General features: G+C 34.6%; 1 protein-coding gene across 8 annotated transcripts in view; it reads right to left on the bottom strand.

The window, feature by feature from the left end:
• Positions 1-18,551, bottom strand: part of LOC123557705 (protein furry-like) — a 114,382-nt gene extending 95,831 nt beyond the window's left edge. For 5 of the 8 annotated variants that reach the window (XR_008371081.1, XM_053544067.1, XM_053544069.1 and 2 more), the window contains exons 1-13: positions 18,392-18,551; positions 12,241-12,387; positions 11,890-11,943; positions 10,908-11,044; positions 10,113-10,143; positions 9,523-9,573; positions 9,139-9,218; positions 8,364-8,384; positions 4,112-4,195; positions 3,131-3,254; positions 2,362-2,499; positions 1,878-1,976; positions 913-1,070 (exon numbers count right to left, since the gene is read on the bottom strand). Coding sequence is in view for 7 of the 8 variants with exons in the window: in XM_053544067.1 (XP_053400042.1) it covers positions 913-1,070; positions 1,878-1,976; positions 2,362-2,499; positions 3,131-3,254; positions 4,112-4,195; positions 8,364-8,384; positions 9,139-9,218; positions 9,523-9,573; positions 10,113-10,143; positions 10,908-11,044; positions 11,890-11,943; positions 12,241-12,378 (1,115 nt within the window). In the remaining variant the exon portion in view is untranslated. The remainder of the gene's footprint in view (positions 1-912; positions 1,071-1,877; positions 1,977-2,361; positions 2,500-3,130; positions 3,255-4,111; positions 4,196-8,363; positions 8,385-9,138; positions 9,219-9,522; positions 9,574-10,112; positions 10,144-10,907; positions 11,045-11,889; positions 11,944-12,240; positions 12,388-18,391) is intronic. The other 3 variants (XM_053544070.1, XM_053544072.1, XM_053544073.1) reach the window with 1 other exon arrangement.

Genomic DNA, 18,551 nt, shown 5'->3' with positions numbered 1-18,551 from the left:
TTAACGCCTGTTGCAAACTGTTAATAAGTAACGATGGCCCCTGCCAATTACGCATTGCTATTTGCTTGTTAATTGGACATCTTTTGATACGTGATAAATTAACATGACATGGTTTTATTCTGTATGTCTGGTTCAAAATCAATGAAACTTATTTTGAAAAAAAAAAAATATACAATAATTTACGAATATTCGAATTTGATGTTCATATTCGAATATTCGACCGATTTTCGAATATTCGAATATTCGAACATTCGTTCCCATCCCTATTTATATTAATTGGTTATTCTTTACAATCCCTTTGATTACTTACAGATGAGGTACAGTTTGTTAGAAGATTTGGACAACTATTAAGTAAAAGTGTTGTCTGATTACACATCTAAATAGTACTAGGAAACCATTTAATTTCGTGGGCATTTAAATCTTTTTTTAATGAAGTGACAAACCGAGTAATGACAGTACTGATAATCTGCTCTCATATTTACCACTTAAACCTTAATCAGCATACAGTGAAATCAATATCTGTGGGGGACAAAAGTTCGTAGATTTTGCAGTTCAGTCAATCAACGAAATTAGATGCCAACAATCAAGTAAAACTCCCATTAATTTTAGGCTTAATCTTTAGCCAGCTGGCGGCAAGTTATTCTGCCTTTGCGACCCACATCCATGCTGGCTGATCATGGTCTGCATTGTTTGCTATTCTGTCTGTAAATTTTTAATGAACACCCCTTTGAAGAAAATTTAATGGTGTTGCAAAAATTGAATGATGGACCAGTCCGTTTTGGAAATTTAGCAGGGTAAAGATCAAATCCTGAATCCTCACAATTATCGCCATGAAAATAGCTACTTTTGTCCAAACCCACGAAATTTCATGCTAACGAACTTGACTAATTTCACAGTACAAACAGGTCTTACCAAACAAGTCTGGACAGAGATTCAAGAGCTACCCTTGACAACTTTGGGTCCCTGTTCTTCAGTTGAGAGAGACAATTTGTGAGAAAATACGGCCAGTTGTTCAGAAAAAATGGTTTCTGGCTCACACACAACATGCAGGTTACCAGTGGAAACATCGACTGAAAAAGAAGCAGCAGAAACATAACAAACAGGTTATCTTGTTGTTAACAATTATACATTTCTGGTATGCTTTACATTTTGATTGCTATCTGCAGACAAAGGAAACAACCACAGGCACACAGATTCTTCACTGAATGCACTCTTTCCTTAACATGTGTCTATCAAATACAGTCAATACCTTAAACTTGGGTAAGGTCTTATGGCCAAACACATTTTGTTCAAGTTTGGTGAAGATCGGATGAGAAATGTTCGACTTAGAGAGCGGACAAGAGTAAACAGACGGATTTTTTTCGGTAATTCAAGGGCCATAACTCTAAAATGTCTGGACCGATTTGGCTAGTTATCGAACTTGGCCGAGGTCTCATGGTCAAACACATTTTGTTCAAGTTTGGTGAAGATTGGATGAGAAATATTCGAATTAGAGTGCGGACAAGAGTAAAAAGACCAATTTTTGGTAATTCAAGGGCCATAACTCCAAGACCGATTTGGCTAGTTATCGGACTTGGCCGAGGTCTTATGGTCAAACACATTTTGTTCAAGTTTGGTGAAAATCGGATGAGAAATGTTCGACTTAAGAGTGCGGACAAGCTTTGTGACAGACAAACAGACACACACACACACACACACAGACTGGAGTAAATCAATATGTCTCCCACACTACTGTGTGGTGGGAGACATAATTATTTTTTTAATTTTCATGTTTACATCAGTACTTCTTCTAGTAATCAGTTTATCTAAAGATTCATTTTCAGTGTTACTGCCTTCTTGAAACTTCTTTCAATTGGAATATCATGTAATTTACATACCTGTGAATGTTTTCTCTTCATTGTAAGATCTACACATGGTGTATACATCATCTCCACCAGATTCTTCAGAACTGGTACATTCACCTCATGTTTAGCAGTCTTAAAGAGAAAAACTGCATATTCAGCTTTCAACAAAACAGTGGGAAAAAATCTGAACTTTTACTTCAATCAGCAACATATCCAATTACTAAAACATGAGAGCCAGTGTCTTTTTTTCTCTTATAAACATATTCAGTTTTACACATTCAAAGGGAAATGGTAAGGAAAAATTCTAAATCTTGCTACTTAAGATGTACATATTTTTGCATTTTCTAAAAACATTATTACAATTTATATAGTGAGGACTATATTTCTAAATGCTCTGTTTTTTATTACTTCGTACAACTACACACTTAATATGGCAAAACAAGTCTGTATCAATCATGCTGTTCTAATAATCTGGAACAACATACCAACAAATCCCTTCACATAATGAACTACTTACTGAAGCAACTGGTAGAAGAATTTCTACAAATAAACTGGCCAGGGCATGTTTGATATCTCTGTCCTTGACATCTAGAAAGTAGTGACCAAGCTCATGAAGAAACTGTACACACTGCTCAAAGTCTTCTATTGGGTGCATCTGAAATATTAAATTTTGAAATGATTTACATTCAAGTTTTTAACAAGTATTCTTTACATAAAAACCATTGGAGTTGGCAAGTCCAGCAAAAAGTTTATATTTTAACAAAGGTCCCCAGTTTGAATTTTGGATTATGGGAAAACTAACTCCAAATCAAGGTTGCAACTTACATCAAAATCAATGTTGAAAATTCCCCCAAATCAAGTCTGAAATTTTTATCACAGGTAGACATTACGTCTGATAAATTTTGTAGAGGACAAGCTATTTTTGTAGTTTTTCTTGAATTTCAAGTCAAATAGACATCTAGAATTAAATGAGGACTTAACTTCTGTGTTGGATGATGTCCTGAGGTGTCGCTCTTAGAAGTATTTCAGATTGCGGCACATACCTAATCTGAACTGCTGTCCAACCAAAACCCTGCAGCATTACTTCAGGGAATTATGAAATTTCAACCGTAAGGCTCAAGTATTATAACAGTGCGAGAAAAAGTAACTCAATTAGCTATCTTTGCTGCTCTGATAGGAAGATACAGCAGTTGAAACTTTAAGTATTTAAGGCATTTACAAAATGTATTCCTATCTGCAGTGACACTAGGATTACATATATATTTTATAAACCCATGTATACTGACCTTGACCCTGAAGAACTTGAGACCCATAAGTAGACTGATGATGCTCTGTGCTGTGTACGGAGTCTGATCTCTTAGCTTCAACTCTCTTAACTCCAGCAAAAATGTCTTCCGTACCGGTGCAAACCTAACATTCAAAAACATTCTCACATATATTCATCCTGAAAATGTTGCTATGAAACGAAATTTCAACAAAGTGTTTTTAACTGCTTTGTTAATGTGATGTTTTTATGTTCAGTATATTTTTGGATTAAATTTACACTGACAAAATTAAAGTAAAATAGCCACTTCCCAGTTTTAATCATGGAGGGAGACCATAGTGAACCACAGATTCCACGAGGGAAGAACCACTACCTCCACAACACAGCTGGATAGCTACAACCAGAGTAGGTTTCCAGCGACAAATGATTCAAAGTCAAGCACCTTTAATGGGCTATAATGTCTTTGTTTATAAAGTGGCTGCGAATTTTTGTTATATGAATATAATTTTTTTTTTCTTGTTAAATACTATTTTTGATGACTGTCTTGTTAAAATATCTATCAAAGGTTTCAGTTCTGCTTAACATAATGGAAAGTATTAGTCAATCCATTGATTTTTATCATCTCCCTTTATGACTCCACCTGTAAAAAGATTTGCAATGTCAAATTTTAAAGTAGTGCTTTTCCAACCATGTGATTATGCAAATTCTTTATTTGGAAAGCTGTTTTATCTGCTTTTAACATAAAATTAAAACTTTATTTTATTTTTATTTTTTTTTATTTAACGTCGCACCGACACATGACAGGTCATATGGCAACTTCCAGCTTTAATGCTTTAATGGTGGAGGAAGACCCCAGGTGCCCCTTCGAGCATTATTTCATCACGAGCGGGCACCTGGGTAGAACCACGCCCCTTCCGTAAGCCAGCTGGATGGCTTCCTCAAAAATTAAAACTAAAGTTTTAACTATTTGGCCAATAAACCTTGACACAAGAAGGTTACCAACCTTGACAATGCTAGAACACCTATAACTTCAGCATACAGGTCAGCTATTATGTTGATATTGGCAGCATTTGGATTGGTCTGTAATCTGAAATTGCAAAAATAAGACAGATAACCCACTACAACATTAGCTCAGAGTGCCTTATCTAAAATCAGTTTCAGCTACTATATTTAATTGTTCATTTTGACCTTATATAATCTACAAATGGTCATTTAAACAGCTTTAAATAATGTATGTTATTATGTAAATGCTCAGGTTAATTTCTAACCTGGATGAAAATGTAGGTGATTTAGGTTATATCTGTCTAAATACTCTTTTTGAAGGGGAATTTAAGCTGAGTAATAACTAAAAGCAGAGTTGTCTCCAGTGTTACACAAAGTTTTCAAGATTTTAACAGCTTGAATAATGCACGTTTGTTTAAAATAAGCTTTTAATGAATATCCATACAGTCCCTTCATAGAAATTGGCAATTACCAATATTGCTATTTGAAGCAAGGAATTTAATTTTTTTTTTTTCAATCAACGTGAGATTGTACCAAATACCAGATAAAGTGACCAAGAAGTAAATAGCGTAAATAACACCATATGCAATCAATTTAAAAATTAAACATGACAAAACCAACATAGTGCATTTGCCACCAGCATGGATCCAGATCAGCCTGGGCTTCTGCCCAGTCTGGTCAGGATCCATGCTGTTCGCTTTCAAAGCCTATTGCAATGAGAGAAACTGTTAGCGAACAGCATGGATCCTGATCAGACTGCACGAATGTGCAGACTGGCCTGGATCCATGCTGGTCGCAAATGCACTATATTGGTTTTCTAATGGTGCGGCTCAGATAACTGAATGTTATATGGAGGATACCATGAAATAAATCATCCCATTACTGTTATATAATTATACAAATTACACATTAAGCTTTTATAAAATCTTTCAAAATGTCTAGCTTACATTAAGAGTATTAAAAGATGTCTAGATTTTTTTAAAGCTGCAGGGCTTTCGTTACTACTGCTACCTATGACAGCTGAAGACATCTACTGCACTTCATTTCTAATTTTATTCTACACCTATTTTTCTCTCCCAATCAGAGATTCACATTTGTATCACATGACTGTCCAATATTTTTCTACACAAATATATACCAAATTGGATGATGCAACAACTTGGATTTGAACTTCCATGTAAACTAAAGGATAAAAGCCGCTGACTGATAAAATTTAATGTATCAACTTAAATATCAATATCAATAAATGATTGACTTATGTTTCTATATGGAATTGTCCGTCTGATTGTTTTTCTTTTTCACTGAGAAAAATAAATGTACAATAAATAGACTATTTAAAATTGTACAGTCAATACAAGATATATCTGAATTTGTGCCCATCAAAACAAAACATGTTTAATGGAATGGGTATTGTTCCAAATACACCCAATTGTTGTACAGAAAAATGTTAAATAACCGCACAGTAATAGTCTGCTTCATTACCTATATTTTGAGTAGGACAAAACCTATTTTACGAAGATATATTGATATCAGAATTCCCGATATCAACTAATTTCATACTTATTATGTAATCACACTCTTATCTAGAGTGTGGAAAAACTATTTGAAGCTAGGAGTTTGAACTAGAAAATAAGCTGTCAATTTTTAAATAGGTTATCTCATTAGAATTGTAGCAATACTGGCCTTCAAACATGTATAGACAGGGCAATTACCAGACTGCTCGGCCTTACTGACCACTCTTCTTACAGACTTAAGATTTCCAGGATTTGACTGCTAGATATGTAAATGTATGACCTACACTGAAAATTGTTAAACATTAGAAGAAAAGAAATATTTCAAGCTGCAGTGCAAAAATGAAGCAGGTATGTATGAAGAGGTCAACATCGTAACTGCTTTTACCGGTGTGATTTATCCGGTTGATTTCTATAACAAATCACAACCTTATCAATTTTCTGTATATTTTGTGTCCATGGGTTTATCTAATATCATTTCTCCACAGAATCATGAAGTTTACCTGTAGCTATCTACCATTTCTCTGACGCTTTAAAGTCAACTACTTCTGAAACTATTTTATTAGCAGAAACCGAAAAGAAGTTGACATGAAAGGGGCATGCTAATAGATTTAGGAAGTATTTTTGTCTGTTATGAACTGCAGAAAATATAATCAATATGGTTCAGTTAGACACAAAGCAAAAAATATATAGTGCATATTTTCTGACCTGGCGAAGATATTTTTAGTACAGACTTTACCATTAAAAACAATTGGTAACTTGTGCATATCGGATTTATTCATACGGAATGAAACCAAATCTAACGATGTAGCCGATTACCCTAAACTAAATGGTTGAATGGTCCATTTATGACCTTTCTATAAATATCTCCGCCAGGTTAGAAAATATGCACTATAAGTAACAGTAATTAAAGCAGCTGTACTCATAAAATATAAACTTTAAAGATTCTTTTTTATATATCATCGAATAACATTATATTGTGATGTTTATCTACAGGCATGCTCCTTTAAAGCGGAAAGGTAAATGTATCCAGGAAAGACTGCTTTAAAAACTCCTTACTGTGCTATATTAATCAACATTCTGTAAAATCGTTTAATTTCGTGGACACAACTTTCATGGTTTGGGTCAAAATGTCTATTTGCGGGGATACTTATTTGCGAATTTCAAACGTTCGATCTAAAATGAATATGACTTTTGCTTTTTGTTGGGATATTTGTGAGCTAACTCAACCATGAAAATTAGTTCCTCATGAAAATAAATGATTACACAGTAATCAACTAAACTGGTGTAATTAGTAACAACTAATGTTTAAAACCAGTAAATAATGAAATTTTGCAAATAACTTTGTGAATTAACCCTAAGCATGCTGGATACGATTGAGTCTGCCTTTGCCACCAGTCTAGATCATGATCAGCCTTCACATCTATGCAGCCTGATCAAGATCTACACTTTTCGCTATTCAGTCAGTATCTGTTTTTGGTAAGCACCCCTTTTAACAGTTAATGGTACAGTCCAAATTGAAAGAAGGATAAATTCATAATAGAAATTTAGCAGGGTAAGGGTTGAGGCCTACCCATTTGGAAAACAAAACAAAACATTTCAATACTGTATGTCAGTAATTTGAAATAAAATTGTGCGTATCAACAAAAGCATGTACACAAGCAAGGAAAATGCAACAAAATCAAACTTATTCCAATGAAAAACAAGTTTAGGTATCTTCAAGTTTATTACATGTTGCTTTTCATCCAAAAAAAAAAACTAATCAATTAATAGTTAAACAAACTAAGGCTGTTAACCATCTTCCTTCAAAATTATAGGAAGAAACATACTACATTTTTTAAAATCAATATGGGCACTTGTCAAAAAAGTCTGATTGTGAAAACTGTCCATCTTTAAATTAAGGAAAACTTTAATGTTGCTTTAATATTTTGAAGTAATATAAGATGTAAGTTACTAATAAATTATAAAATCTGTAAAAAGATCCTTTGGAAGCATAGAATGCAACCAAGCAGAATAATAGCAGACGCAATTTGAGTCTGTTCATGAGAGGTAATAAAATGTGCAACACCTCTCACGCCCCCTAGCACTGGCTTAAGCGGAACTCTATTACACATCTATTGAATGGAATCCATGATCCCAAAGGACCAGTTAATAACAACACTGAATCCAAGTATGGGGACATTAAGTGACTTTCTACAGCCTCCACATAGCACTTAAAGATTGATTTGTTTAATGAAGAACAAAAAAAATGAATAGACATGCAACTATATAATATATCAAGAATGCTTGAAACTATCAGCAAACTATGGGAAAACTATTCACTCTTCTGGGAATCTACAGAAACAGCAATGTAGGATTCTTTAAGAGAATTATTGAAATAATAGGAATTGGCTGACAGCCATAAATCAGAGAATCATGCTTTCATGCCCATCAATGAAGTAAACTAAATAACTGATCAAAAATTACACATGAAACATAACTTCACCATAACACAAAAAAATATTTCCTAAGTACCCGAATCAAAGCAAAACTTAGAACTTTAATCTAAAACCTTTTAAACGTTCTTACTTTCCTAGATATGATCCGCGGTACACTTGCTTTATGTGTCTGGCCCGGCTAATACAATAGAAAACCTGATGTAAGTAATAAAAACAACCTGTGTCCCGTGTGAATTGTTAAGAACTAATTTCAAACTAGATTGTATTCCTGCAGTAGGAATGGCAAGCTTGAACACTGTCTTACCTTTTGTCTGTGTCACTGAAACTGGAGTTCATAAACAAAACAATAAGGTAAAATGTCCAAAGAAAAAAAGTTTCCCAGAAAAGAATATTTTGCCCCCAGTGACCTCCGTATTAACCCTTTGAAGTCGGTAGAATATTTAAGTTCATTGTTTCAAGATTGCTGTTGAAATAATCAATTTTGCTTTGGGCAACAGTTAAGATAGTGACAGATAGTTATTTTTTTCTATACCATGCACGTCTAATCAGGAAATACAAGAGCCAGCACATGCAGTTTACAAGACAGTATACTAAAAACAGTACAATAATTATACTTCTCATTGTATATCATATATAACACATGCAAAGACAAAAGTGCATTCTACCATGCCATGATTGAATATTAATCACCGTTTTATCAAATTTAACATTACTGTTTGACTCCTTGAGAAATATGTTACCTTTTCTCACATACCAAGACATTTTGTATGATATGCATAAGAGGTGAAGTTGAGAAAATTGAGAAGCAACTTCATGTGCACATAAATACATGTAATAGTTAAAATAGTTTTTGTATTAACCTCTAAATAGTTTCATTTCAACTCTAAAATAGTTTCTCCAATATCCTACAAATCTGCTATGGTACAATGTAATTTTTACATCAAACTGATTATGTTTTATCAAATCAAATATTGGTTCACAAAACTCTACAGGTACTTAAAAGGAGAACATAATAATTTTAATTGAGGATCTATACAAGATCCTCTCAGTATTGCAATCACCTGTCATTGAATACCTACCCATCTTTATACTTGAAATGTTTGAAAGCCTGACTGATAATCTTTCCCACCAAATCATCATGTCCAGGATGGTAGGACAACTGAAAGGCAAGAGTCAAATGTAATCAAAACTCTGTATTTTGTAAATCAGATCCAGCTCTGCTTTTTGATGCAAACTATTGGTATACAACCAACGAAAATAAACTTCTGATGCAAGACCCCATCAGGCCAAGAAGTTTATATGTAAAGATGAAGGACAAACTTCTCTATTCAGGTTAATAAACTTTATATTAGACATGTTCTATTTTAAAGCTTTAGGTTTGAATTTTTACTATATAGCTTAATTAAAAGTCTAAAAGTTAACTTCTTTATATACATTTCTTTTCAAATGCGGTAAGACCTTACCTTTGTTAAAACTTCTACCAGAACCAAACAATATACAAACTCAACAGCCAGCTGAAAAAGTAACAATACCTGTAAATGTGATTTTCAACTCATGGTATTCTTGGTTTCTCCAGCTCAACCAATTAAAAAAAATCACAAAATATATGAGCTGCGCCATGAGAAAACCAACATAGTGCGTTTGCAACCAGCATGGATCTAGACCAGCCTGCACATACACGCAGTCTGCTCAGGATCCATGATGTTCGCTTTCAAAGCCTACTGCAATTAGAGAAACCATAAGCGAACAGCATGGATCCTGACAAGACTGCGCAGATGCGCAGGCTGGTCTGGATCCATGCTGGTCGCAATCACACTAAGTTGGTTTTCTCATGACGCACAACTCATATATGTATTTTTACTTGGGCAATTAAAATATTTTAAAGAAATGCAGTTAACCTGAATCAGATGTTATTACAAGATTGTGCCATAATTTAAAAATAGCACATTGATAGTTCTGCTGCATTAACACTCCCGAGTAGATAACATAGATTAAAACTTTTACTTATTTGCGTTAACATACAAAATAATACATAAACACTATTTATACTTACATCTCTTCTCTCACATAGGTAATCTTTACTCCTGCAATCAAAAATTGCAATTAACTTTGTTAAAGCACTTACTTTTCTGAAATAAGTAAAATTTTGTGGCCAAAGTCTATTCAGAATAAAAGCTTTTGTCAACTGCCAATGTGCAGTTAGTTTGAAAATGTAATTACACGGACAAATGTAAATATTCAGTATATGAGCCGCGCCATGAGAAAACCAACATAGTGGCTTTGCGACAAGCATGGATCCAGACCAGCCTGCGCATCTGCGCAGTCTGGTCAGGATCCATGCTGTTCGCTTTCAAAGCCTATTGCAATTAGAGAAACTGTTAGCGAACAGCATGGATCCTGACCAGACTGCGCAGATGCGCAGGCTGGTCTGGATCCATGCTGGTCGCAAAGCCACTATGTTGGTTTTCTCATGGCACGGCTCATATGTATATGCTTCAAAATGACTTGTAAATCTTTGTGTACTTGCAACATAATCAAGAATCTTATTTTAATACAGTTTTAACACATTCAGTCACTAAGTACCAGAAATGAAAGTAACGAAGTGCAGCCAACAGAAACCATAATTTATCATAACCTTGTTTTATAATTTCTATCAGCAACATTACACAAGCATGATTAATAATTTTGATATTTTTTAAATAGGTCTGATTATATTTCCAAATACACATCACAATGCTCAAGAACAATTCAATTATTTTCTCGCCACTTTTTTGTTCCTGCACATCCAATGTTAGGTACGCCTCTTCTATTGTCATAATATTCCCTCACTATTGAACTAACAACTTACCCTTTACTTCTGTGTCTCAGTCTTGGCTCTGCATGCCCACCTTCATCCAGCATCAACTGACGTTCATACCATCGGAACAGACTTTGCAACAACGATGGTAAACTCTGCTCGGCCACATTACCCAAAGCATTCAGCAACTATAAATGTGCAAACTCATTTATCTCAAAAGTCCAGCTATCTCAAAGACATTTTCAAGTCCCGTCCCAAAAACACATGCACAAAATAATTATAATTTCAAGTCAAATTTCAGTTATCTCGAAGTAAAACGCTTGATCCCTTGGAATTCAACTTCATATCATTTTTAGACTGACAACTTTCAAACTTGAATCAGGAATGGAAAATAATGTTGACCTTGTATATCTGACATTGCTTTTACTCCTCCACTTGACAGCAGTTTTACTAGGGTTCTTATGAATTTGCACATTCATCCAAAAACATCTTGAACGTTATCCAATCTACAGGGGGTGAATAGATATAGATCTGCTAAAATTAGTACAGGAACTACAAGCTTTCTACTCGGATGGACCCATGGCTATTAAACCTGTACACAAAGACTTTCTTTCAACAAACCTTGGCAATATTTATTCCGTTTTGGAAAATAATCAGTACTTTAGTTATCCTTAAAAATCCTGCAATGATGTACACAGCTGTCAATAAGAAATTAGTTGTAAGATAATGTATGTTGAAGTGTGTTTTAAATTTCACCGAAATCTTAACCCTTACCATGCTGGACACAATTGGTTTTGCCTTTGCGACTAGTGCAGATCATGATCAGCCTGCACATCCATGCAGTCTGATCAAGATCTGCACTGTTCGCTATTCAGCCAGTATCTTTTTTGTAAGCAACCCTTTTAACAGTTAAAAGTTGTGTCCAAATTGGAAGATGGACAAGTTCATTATAGAAATTTAGCATGGTAAGGGTTTAATAAAAACCTTACCACTTCTTTTCTGATAATGGCTGTATTGAAATTTAGTAAGTTACCTGATCAAACTGTTGATCATCTCCCTTTTGTAAGGATTTTGTCAATAATTTCTCCTGAAGAAAACAACATATTTTAAAAAATGAGAAAACAATTTCCTATTTTAGTAAAGATTAGCAATGTTTTTTTTATATAAATGAAAGTGATTCTGACAGCACTTTAGACTAGATTTCGAAAGAAAGCATTGAGTGATATAACAATGGTAATGTAGAAAAGTGACAGTTTAAACATAATATGCCTCCTGGGTCTTGCATCCTGGGGGTGGGGGGGGGGAATAAAAAATTCAAATTAAATTTGATATTTTGAAGGCATACTGTGGTAAAAATTCAAGCCTGGCCCAAAAATTTACATACCAATGGTTCTGCAAGTACAAGCTCTATCTTCTTCTCCGAGAGGTTACAAAACTCGAGGAACAATGTCTGAAGAACATACTCTCCTGGCTTCACATTCTCATCTAACAAAGATGGGTCTGGGCTTCCAGAACTTGACATCTTTCAAATCTGAAAAATTTAATACCCCAATTTTAGGTATGACCACCTTATAGTGAATATTTCAAATGTTCAAATCAATGTTACAGCATTATACTGTATCCAGTGAGAGACTTGTATGCAAAACTTAATCAACCTTTACCATGCCGTTTTTTTTTTTAAATAAATTTTATATAATTCTGATACTTCCTCAAGCTCAAGTAGAGACAAATTTCAAAGTGATGGCCACCGTCCAAAGCGTTTGCAGAGAATTCAATCATCATACCATTAATTTAGATAAAGGAAATGTCAAACTATATTGGTAAACAATTATAAAACACAAAACAAAACTGTGAATATCATTTTTTTCTAGGGTGCCTTAAGTGAAAGGATTTAATGAGACAGAATTCTAACTCCAACATTGAAAAATTAAGGTCGAGTCATGTGGGACTGTTTTAAATTTTGCTCACTTCATTTAAAAATAACCTTTGGGCAGAAGTAAAACCTACTACATTTCTTCCACAATATGTAATCTAAAGAGAAAAGGCAAAATTAATAGAAAACTTTTACAGCATGTAACTCAGTATTTTTAAAGATGTCCAACTCTGCCCCCTTCAATTTCAGAGATAAATTCACTTTGAACAGCAAGTATCCCCGTGAAATCAGTTTTCGACGACGTAAGGAATCAAATGATTGCCAAAAGCAGGAAAGGAGAATGACTACTTGTCAAGCTACAAAACAATACAAGACCTTCACTTCGTGTGTGGTTATTATCCGGAAATCTGAGTTTTGCAAGTTCATTTTGGATAAAAATGAAAGTTAGTTGAAAGCACCTGCTTGCACTTTACGACTTAAGTATTTGATGGTTCCCGCCAATCACACTTAAAATCTAAACCATACATTGAATTTAGTACAAATCATCACCTATCACGTGAAACAGATATTGTTTTGCAGTTTATCCATCAGGGTTCATACAAACAAGGCCATGTCAAATTCAAGGACTTTTCAAGGACTTTTCAAGCACTAGTCTTATAGTTTTCAAGGACTTATTTATAAATAATACTAACACAGATTACCATGACGAATTGACGCCATTTTAGTCAGGGGAGACAACGCTAACAGAAAGTATGAAACATTCGTACCCAACTTCGCTTTCGTCCCAAACACATTTGCCTTTTTTTATTACGGCGTTTTCGTAGCTCTGCCCATTGCTCGAAACTTGCCGATATTATTCTAAAAGATTTACTTTTGATTTTCAGTCTAACATACGAGAAAATAAGAAATTCAAGTACTTTTCAAGGTCTTTGGGCAATTTTCAAGCACTTTTCAAGACAAATTTTGTTTTCAAGGACTTTTCAAGACTGCCCTTCATTTTCAAGTACTTTTCAAGCCTGTGCGAACCCTGATCCATGTTTTAACCCTATTCAACGCTATTTAATATATTTTCAGTGAGTTATTGGTAAGTTCTATATTCAAATTTGCGTTTTTTGAATATTATTGATTGTTAAACTTTGGGCACCTGATATAAATCGGCCCTGCTTGATGACACTTATGATGACCTTTTTACTCATCCATAATATTTATCAAGTAACACCCATTTAACAATGTAGATGGGATTTTTTTTATCAATATCTGCCTTAATTCTTAACAATTTGCATGTGTAATGTAAGTACATATTAAAGAATGTCCTTAACCGTATAACGTTCTTAATTTATTCTGCAAGGGGGTCATATAAAAAAAAGAGTCAGATCACGGGATTTATAATGTATGGTATAGGTTTTTAAAAAGCATGACATGACCAATAACAACAATGATGGCAGTGTCTGCAGACGAACTTCTAAACTATTTCCATGCTTCTAAGCCTTACCCATATCTGCATTTTACTGTTAGGAAAACGAAGACTTTAAAAAATAAAAACATCATAATATACTGGTCAGCTTTACTTGCTTTAATAAATTAAACATTACTATTCATGTAGAAACTTCATATGGGTTGAATTTAATCCATAATTTTAAATAAGAGATTTAAATCTTCAAAAATACGATGTGACAGGTGCGAGGAGATATCTACCCTGACACCAGTTTCAATAACAACAGAATGCCGATAAGACATTAAGCTACAGAAATAAAACACAAAATATACATTCATAAAATGTCAGCAAGGCAAGTTTATGCTTTAATGTCAACATAAATTCATTATCAGAGATGTAAATTGTAATCATTACAAATACATGTACTCTGTACATGTACCAGAAAACGTTCCCAACGGATTTTAAATGGGGATTTCCTAACAGAAATATGCAGAATAAGTTTGGACGTGACGGAGACAGCGACAGTCAAAAGTTATCACGCTGTCCCGAAATGTCCTATTATTTGGTTTAATGCGTGAGATATGCAAATTGACCGTAAATACGAGCATCGTCGAAAATATGTCCGTCAAAAACCAGTGTTCCCACTGGCATTTAAAGTTGGGGGTGAAAACTGAGTTTTTCTTGCGCTTTTGCACCCCCTCACTAAGAGATATATACAGGGCTTTCGGTAGGTTCTGAAACTCAAGAGTCATTGACTCTTCAGCCTAAATTTTCAAGGGTCAAAATCAGATTTTCAAGAGTCAAGATCAGCTTTTCAGGGGTCAAGCTACATGTATACTGTTATTAATGCAACTCCCACAGACTTTATCTAAAACAAGTACATTAGTCGTAACAGATTTTCTTAAGCAATTCATATTTTAGTTGTCTTATTTTGCACATTGCCTAAAAGTGGGTGGGGTTTGGTGCTTTGCATAATTTTATTCTCAGCAAATTCTTCTAAATAAGAGCTGCTTTGGCAACAGTGATCATATTTTTCTTAAATGCAGACGTTTTATTGGCTTTTTATTCAGACTGTACTAGAAAAATCTTGTAAGAGATGATAAAAACTTTCGAAAATGGCGGTCTCGAGAACGAGTGACAAATACGGAAAACGAAAGTAAACACTTGAAATTCTTGAAAAAAATAACTGTTTTAAATTTCATTTTCTCATCGTACCACGTATAATTTCTGCTTATTTAATTTGTTTTGACCCAAACAAAGCCTCGGCAATGATAATAAATTTACTATAGACCGTGACGGCCGACCGGCTCATGTAATCGTATCGAGCACACAAAATAATTAACAAGTTGTACAAACACGATAATATAAGGCTGCATTGTTTATCAATTAACTTTTACACATTGATCAATAAACACCTTTGATAATGACAAGGCATATTGTACTAAATACAAACCGCGAGATAATCATGTGTCATTTGGCGCGTGGCGTGACTGACATCTGTCGGTAGCTAATTAACATACGACGCTCCGCCTACTGCCATATTTCCGCTTGTGCCGGCGAACAATATTGAAATTCACTGGGATTTTGATTGACAAGGGGCAAAACTTTCGAATTTTAGACGCATCAAAGTAAGTTTCCGCGAGTCAAGCCGACGCACGTGGCATAATTTATGCGGGTCAAATACAAATTTTTCTCGATTTTCGCGGGTCAAAACCCGGGACCTCGGGTCAACCGAATGCCCTGTATATAACAGCTGTCTCCAAAACTGGGGATGCAAAGTACCATTCTGGGGGTGAAAACCCCCATTTGGGTGTTTCTGGGAACACTGAAAACGTAAGTCGTGGGGATTTATAATCACTAATTCACTTGCAAGTGTCTATCGGCACGACCGTCGTGCCGATTATTTTTCTAATTCGCACAACGGTTGTGCCGATTAGTATCCTTATCCGCACAGCGGGTGTTTTGATAGGGTTTCTATTTTTGGCGTGAACAACACGGTGAAGTATTATCCTAGTTAAAAGACTATTAGCATCATGTTCATTGTTTAAGATATTAAATCAACAATACTTTAATTAGATATTAAAACAACACCATAGAAATGATAATATTAAATTATACATACTGGTTTTTATTAGTTAAACGGATTAATTATAAATTAATCAACTGCAGAAGAAGTAAATCAAATGAATGCACAGAATTCAGAAAACTAATATCTGCATACCTTAATTAGTTACTTATCATACCTTCTTTTTGTGTTTCTAACTTTTTACATTATGTTTTAATTCAATAAATCAGATATAAGTTATTCAACATAATAATTGTAGGCATCGTAATCGCTCGTTGTCACGGGTTGTTAACTACCAAAAGGTTCATGCTAGAAATTGTCAAAAAATCAATACTATGGGGATCTGTAAGCAGGAAAAAACTTCAGAAAAGCTTAATTATTATAATAACTAAATTTTACATATGTATACCGCATGTTTAGTCATATGGATAACAAAAATAATTGGCATGACTTTCCAGGCATGATCGTCGTGCGAACAAAGAATCGGCATGACCATCATGCGAATAGCCAAAGTAATCGGCACGATGGTCGTGCAGATAAAGAAAATTATCGGCATGACAGTCGTGCGGATTGCCTCAGCCAATTCACTTATCAAATGAAAAATATTTCTCCCGTTTTTAAAGATACAATATAGTCTAATCTTTGTAAATATAATTCTCAGTATTCATATCGATTACCTGACCTCTAGCCAGCCCTGTACGGGTTGTCTTGAAGTTCGGGTCTAGAGGTCTGATTACTGGACCCCTAGCCACTGCCCACATTAAAAGGCGAGTCTGTTGCATTTTTGATTTGATGAAATTATAGGGTTACAGACTTCTTGCGTCATTTCTGGTTAAGTTTCAATACAACGTTCGTTTCAGCTCAGAGATCAACAAGAGCTGTCCGTAAGACAGCCAAGCTCGACTATTCGAAATATTGTCACAGAAGCAGGAAATTATTACCCAAAATGTTAAATATCAAAAGAGTTTTAAGTTCAAAACGGGACATAATTTGACTAAAATGCATATCAGAGTTATGGGACTTGATGCTATCAACTAGTTTAATAACCCCGAAGAAACATGTTAAGTTTCAATTCCATATCTGCATTAGTTTTGGAGATAGTAACTTGCATGTAAAACTTTAACCAGAATTTCTAAGTCCAAAAGGGGGCATAATTTGCTCAAAATACATGTTAAGAGTTATGGAACTTGACCCAGTGAGGTTGGTAACTGACCTAGAAAAAGAATAAATAAGTTTCAAAGCTATATGCCTTTTGGTAATAGCTGTATGTACTTGCACGCAAAACTTTAACCAGAATTTTCTAAGTCCAAAAGGGGGCATAATTTGCTCAAAATACATGTCAGAGTTATGGGACTTGGCCCAGTGAGGTAGGTAATTGATCTAGAAAAAGAAAAAATAAGTTTCAAATCAATATGCCTTTTAGTAATAGCTGTATGTACTTGCACGCAAAACTTTAACCAGAATTTTCTAAGTCCAAAAGGGGGCATAATTTGGCCAAAATACATGTCAGAGTTATGGGACTTGACCCAGTGAGGTAGGTAATTGATCTAGAAAAAGAAAAAATAAGTTTCAAATCTATATGCCTTTTAGTAATAGCTGTATGTACTTGCACGCAAAACTTTAACCAAAATTTTCTAAGTACAAAAGGGGGCATAATTTGGCCAAAATGAAGGTCAGAGTTATGGGACTTGGTGCTATCAACTAGTTTTATAACCCCGAAGACACATGTGAAGTTTCAATTCAATATCTGCATTAGTTTTGGAGATAGTAACTTGCATGTAAAACTTTAACCAGAATTTTCTAAGTCCAAAAGGGGGCATAATTTGCTCAAAATACATGTTAGAGTTATGGAACTTGACCCAGTGAGGTTGGTAATTGACCTAGAAAAAGAATAAATAAGTTTCAAAGCTATATGCCTTTAAATGATAGCTGTATGTACTTGCATGCAAAAACTTAACCAAGGTGTGACGCCGACGCCGACGCCGACGCCAGGGTGAGTAGAATAGCTAGACTATTCTTCGAATAGTCGAGCTAAAAACAGCATATAACCTCTCTGAAGCTGAATCTTTTAGCTGGAACCCCTGGTGAGCTCAAATTTTCTCTGAAGAGCCCCACCCACTCACAAATTAAAGCAGTGTGCCAACTCAGTAGAATAATTTTACCTTGTTCAAGTCAATGGCTGAAATATATTATGTAGGTAGAATGGACATGAGATACATTCTAATGCTCTATAGACCATAAACATCAAGAAAATAAAAAATAAATTGTTTTGACAACTTTTCGCGAACTAAACCTCGTTTTGATTTCGGTGATGTCATAAGA

This window comes from Mercenaria mercenaria, chromosome 5 (genome assembly GCF_021730395.1).
Source record: "Mercenaria mercenaria strain notata chromosome 5, MADL_Memer_1, whole genome shotgun sequence".
Lineage (NCBI taxonomy): Eukaryota > Metazoa > Mollusca > Bivalvia > Venerida > Veneridae > Mercenaria > Mercenaria mercenaria.
Note: the sequence above shows the minus strand (reverse complement) of the source record. Positions and strands in the feature narration are given on the sequence as shown.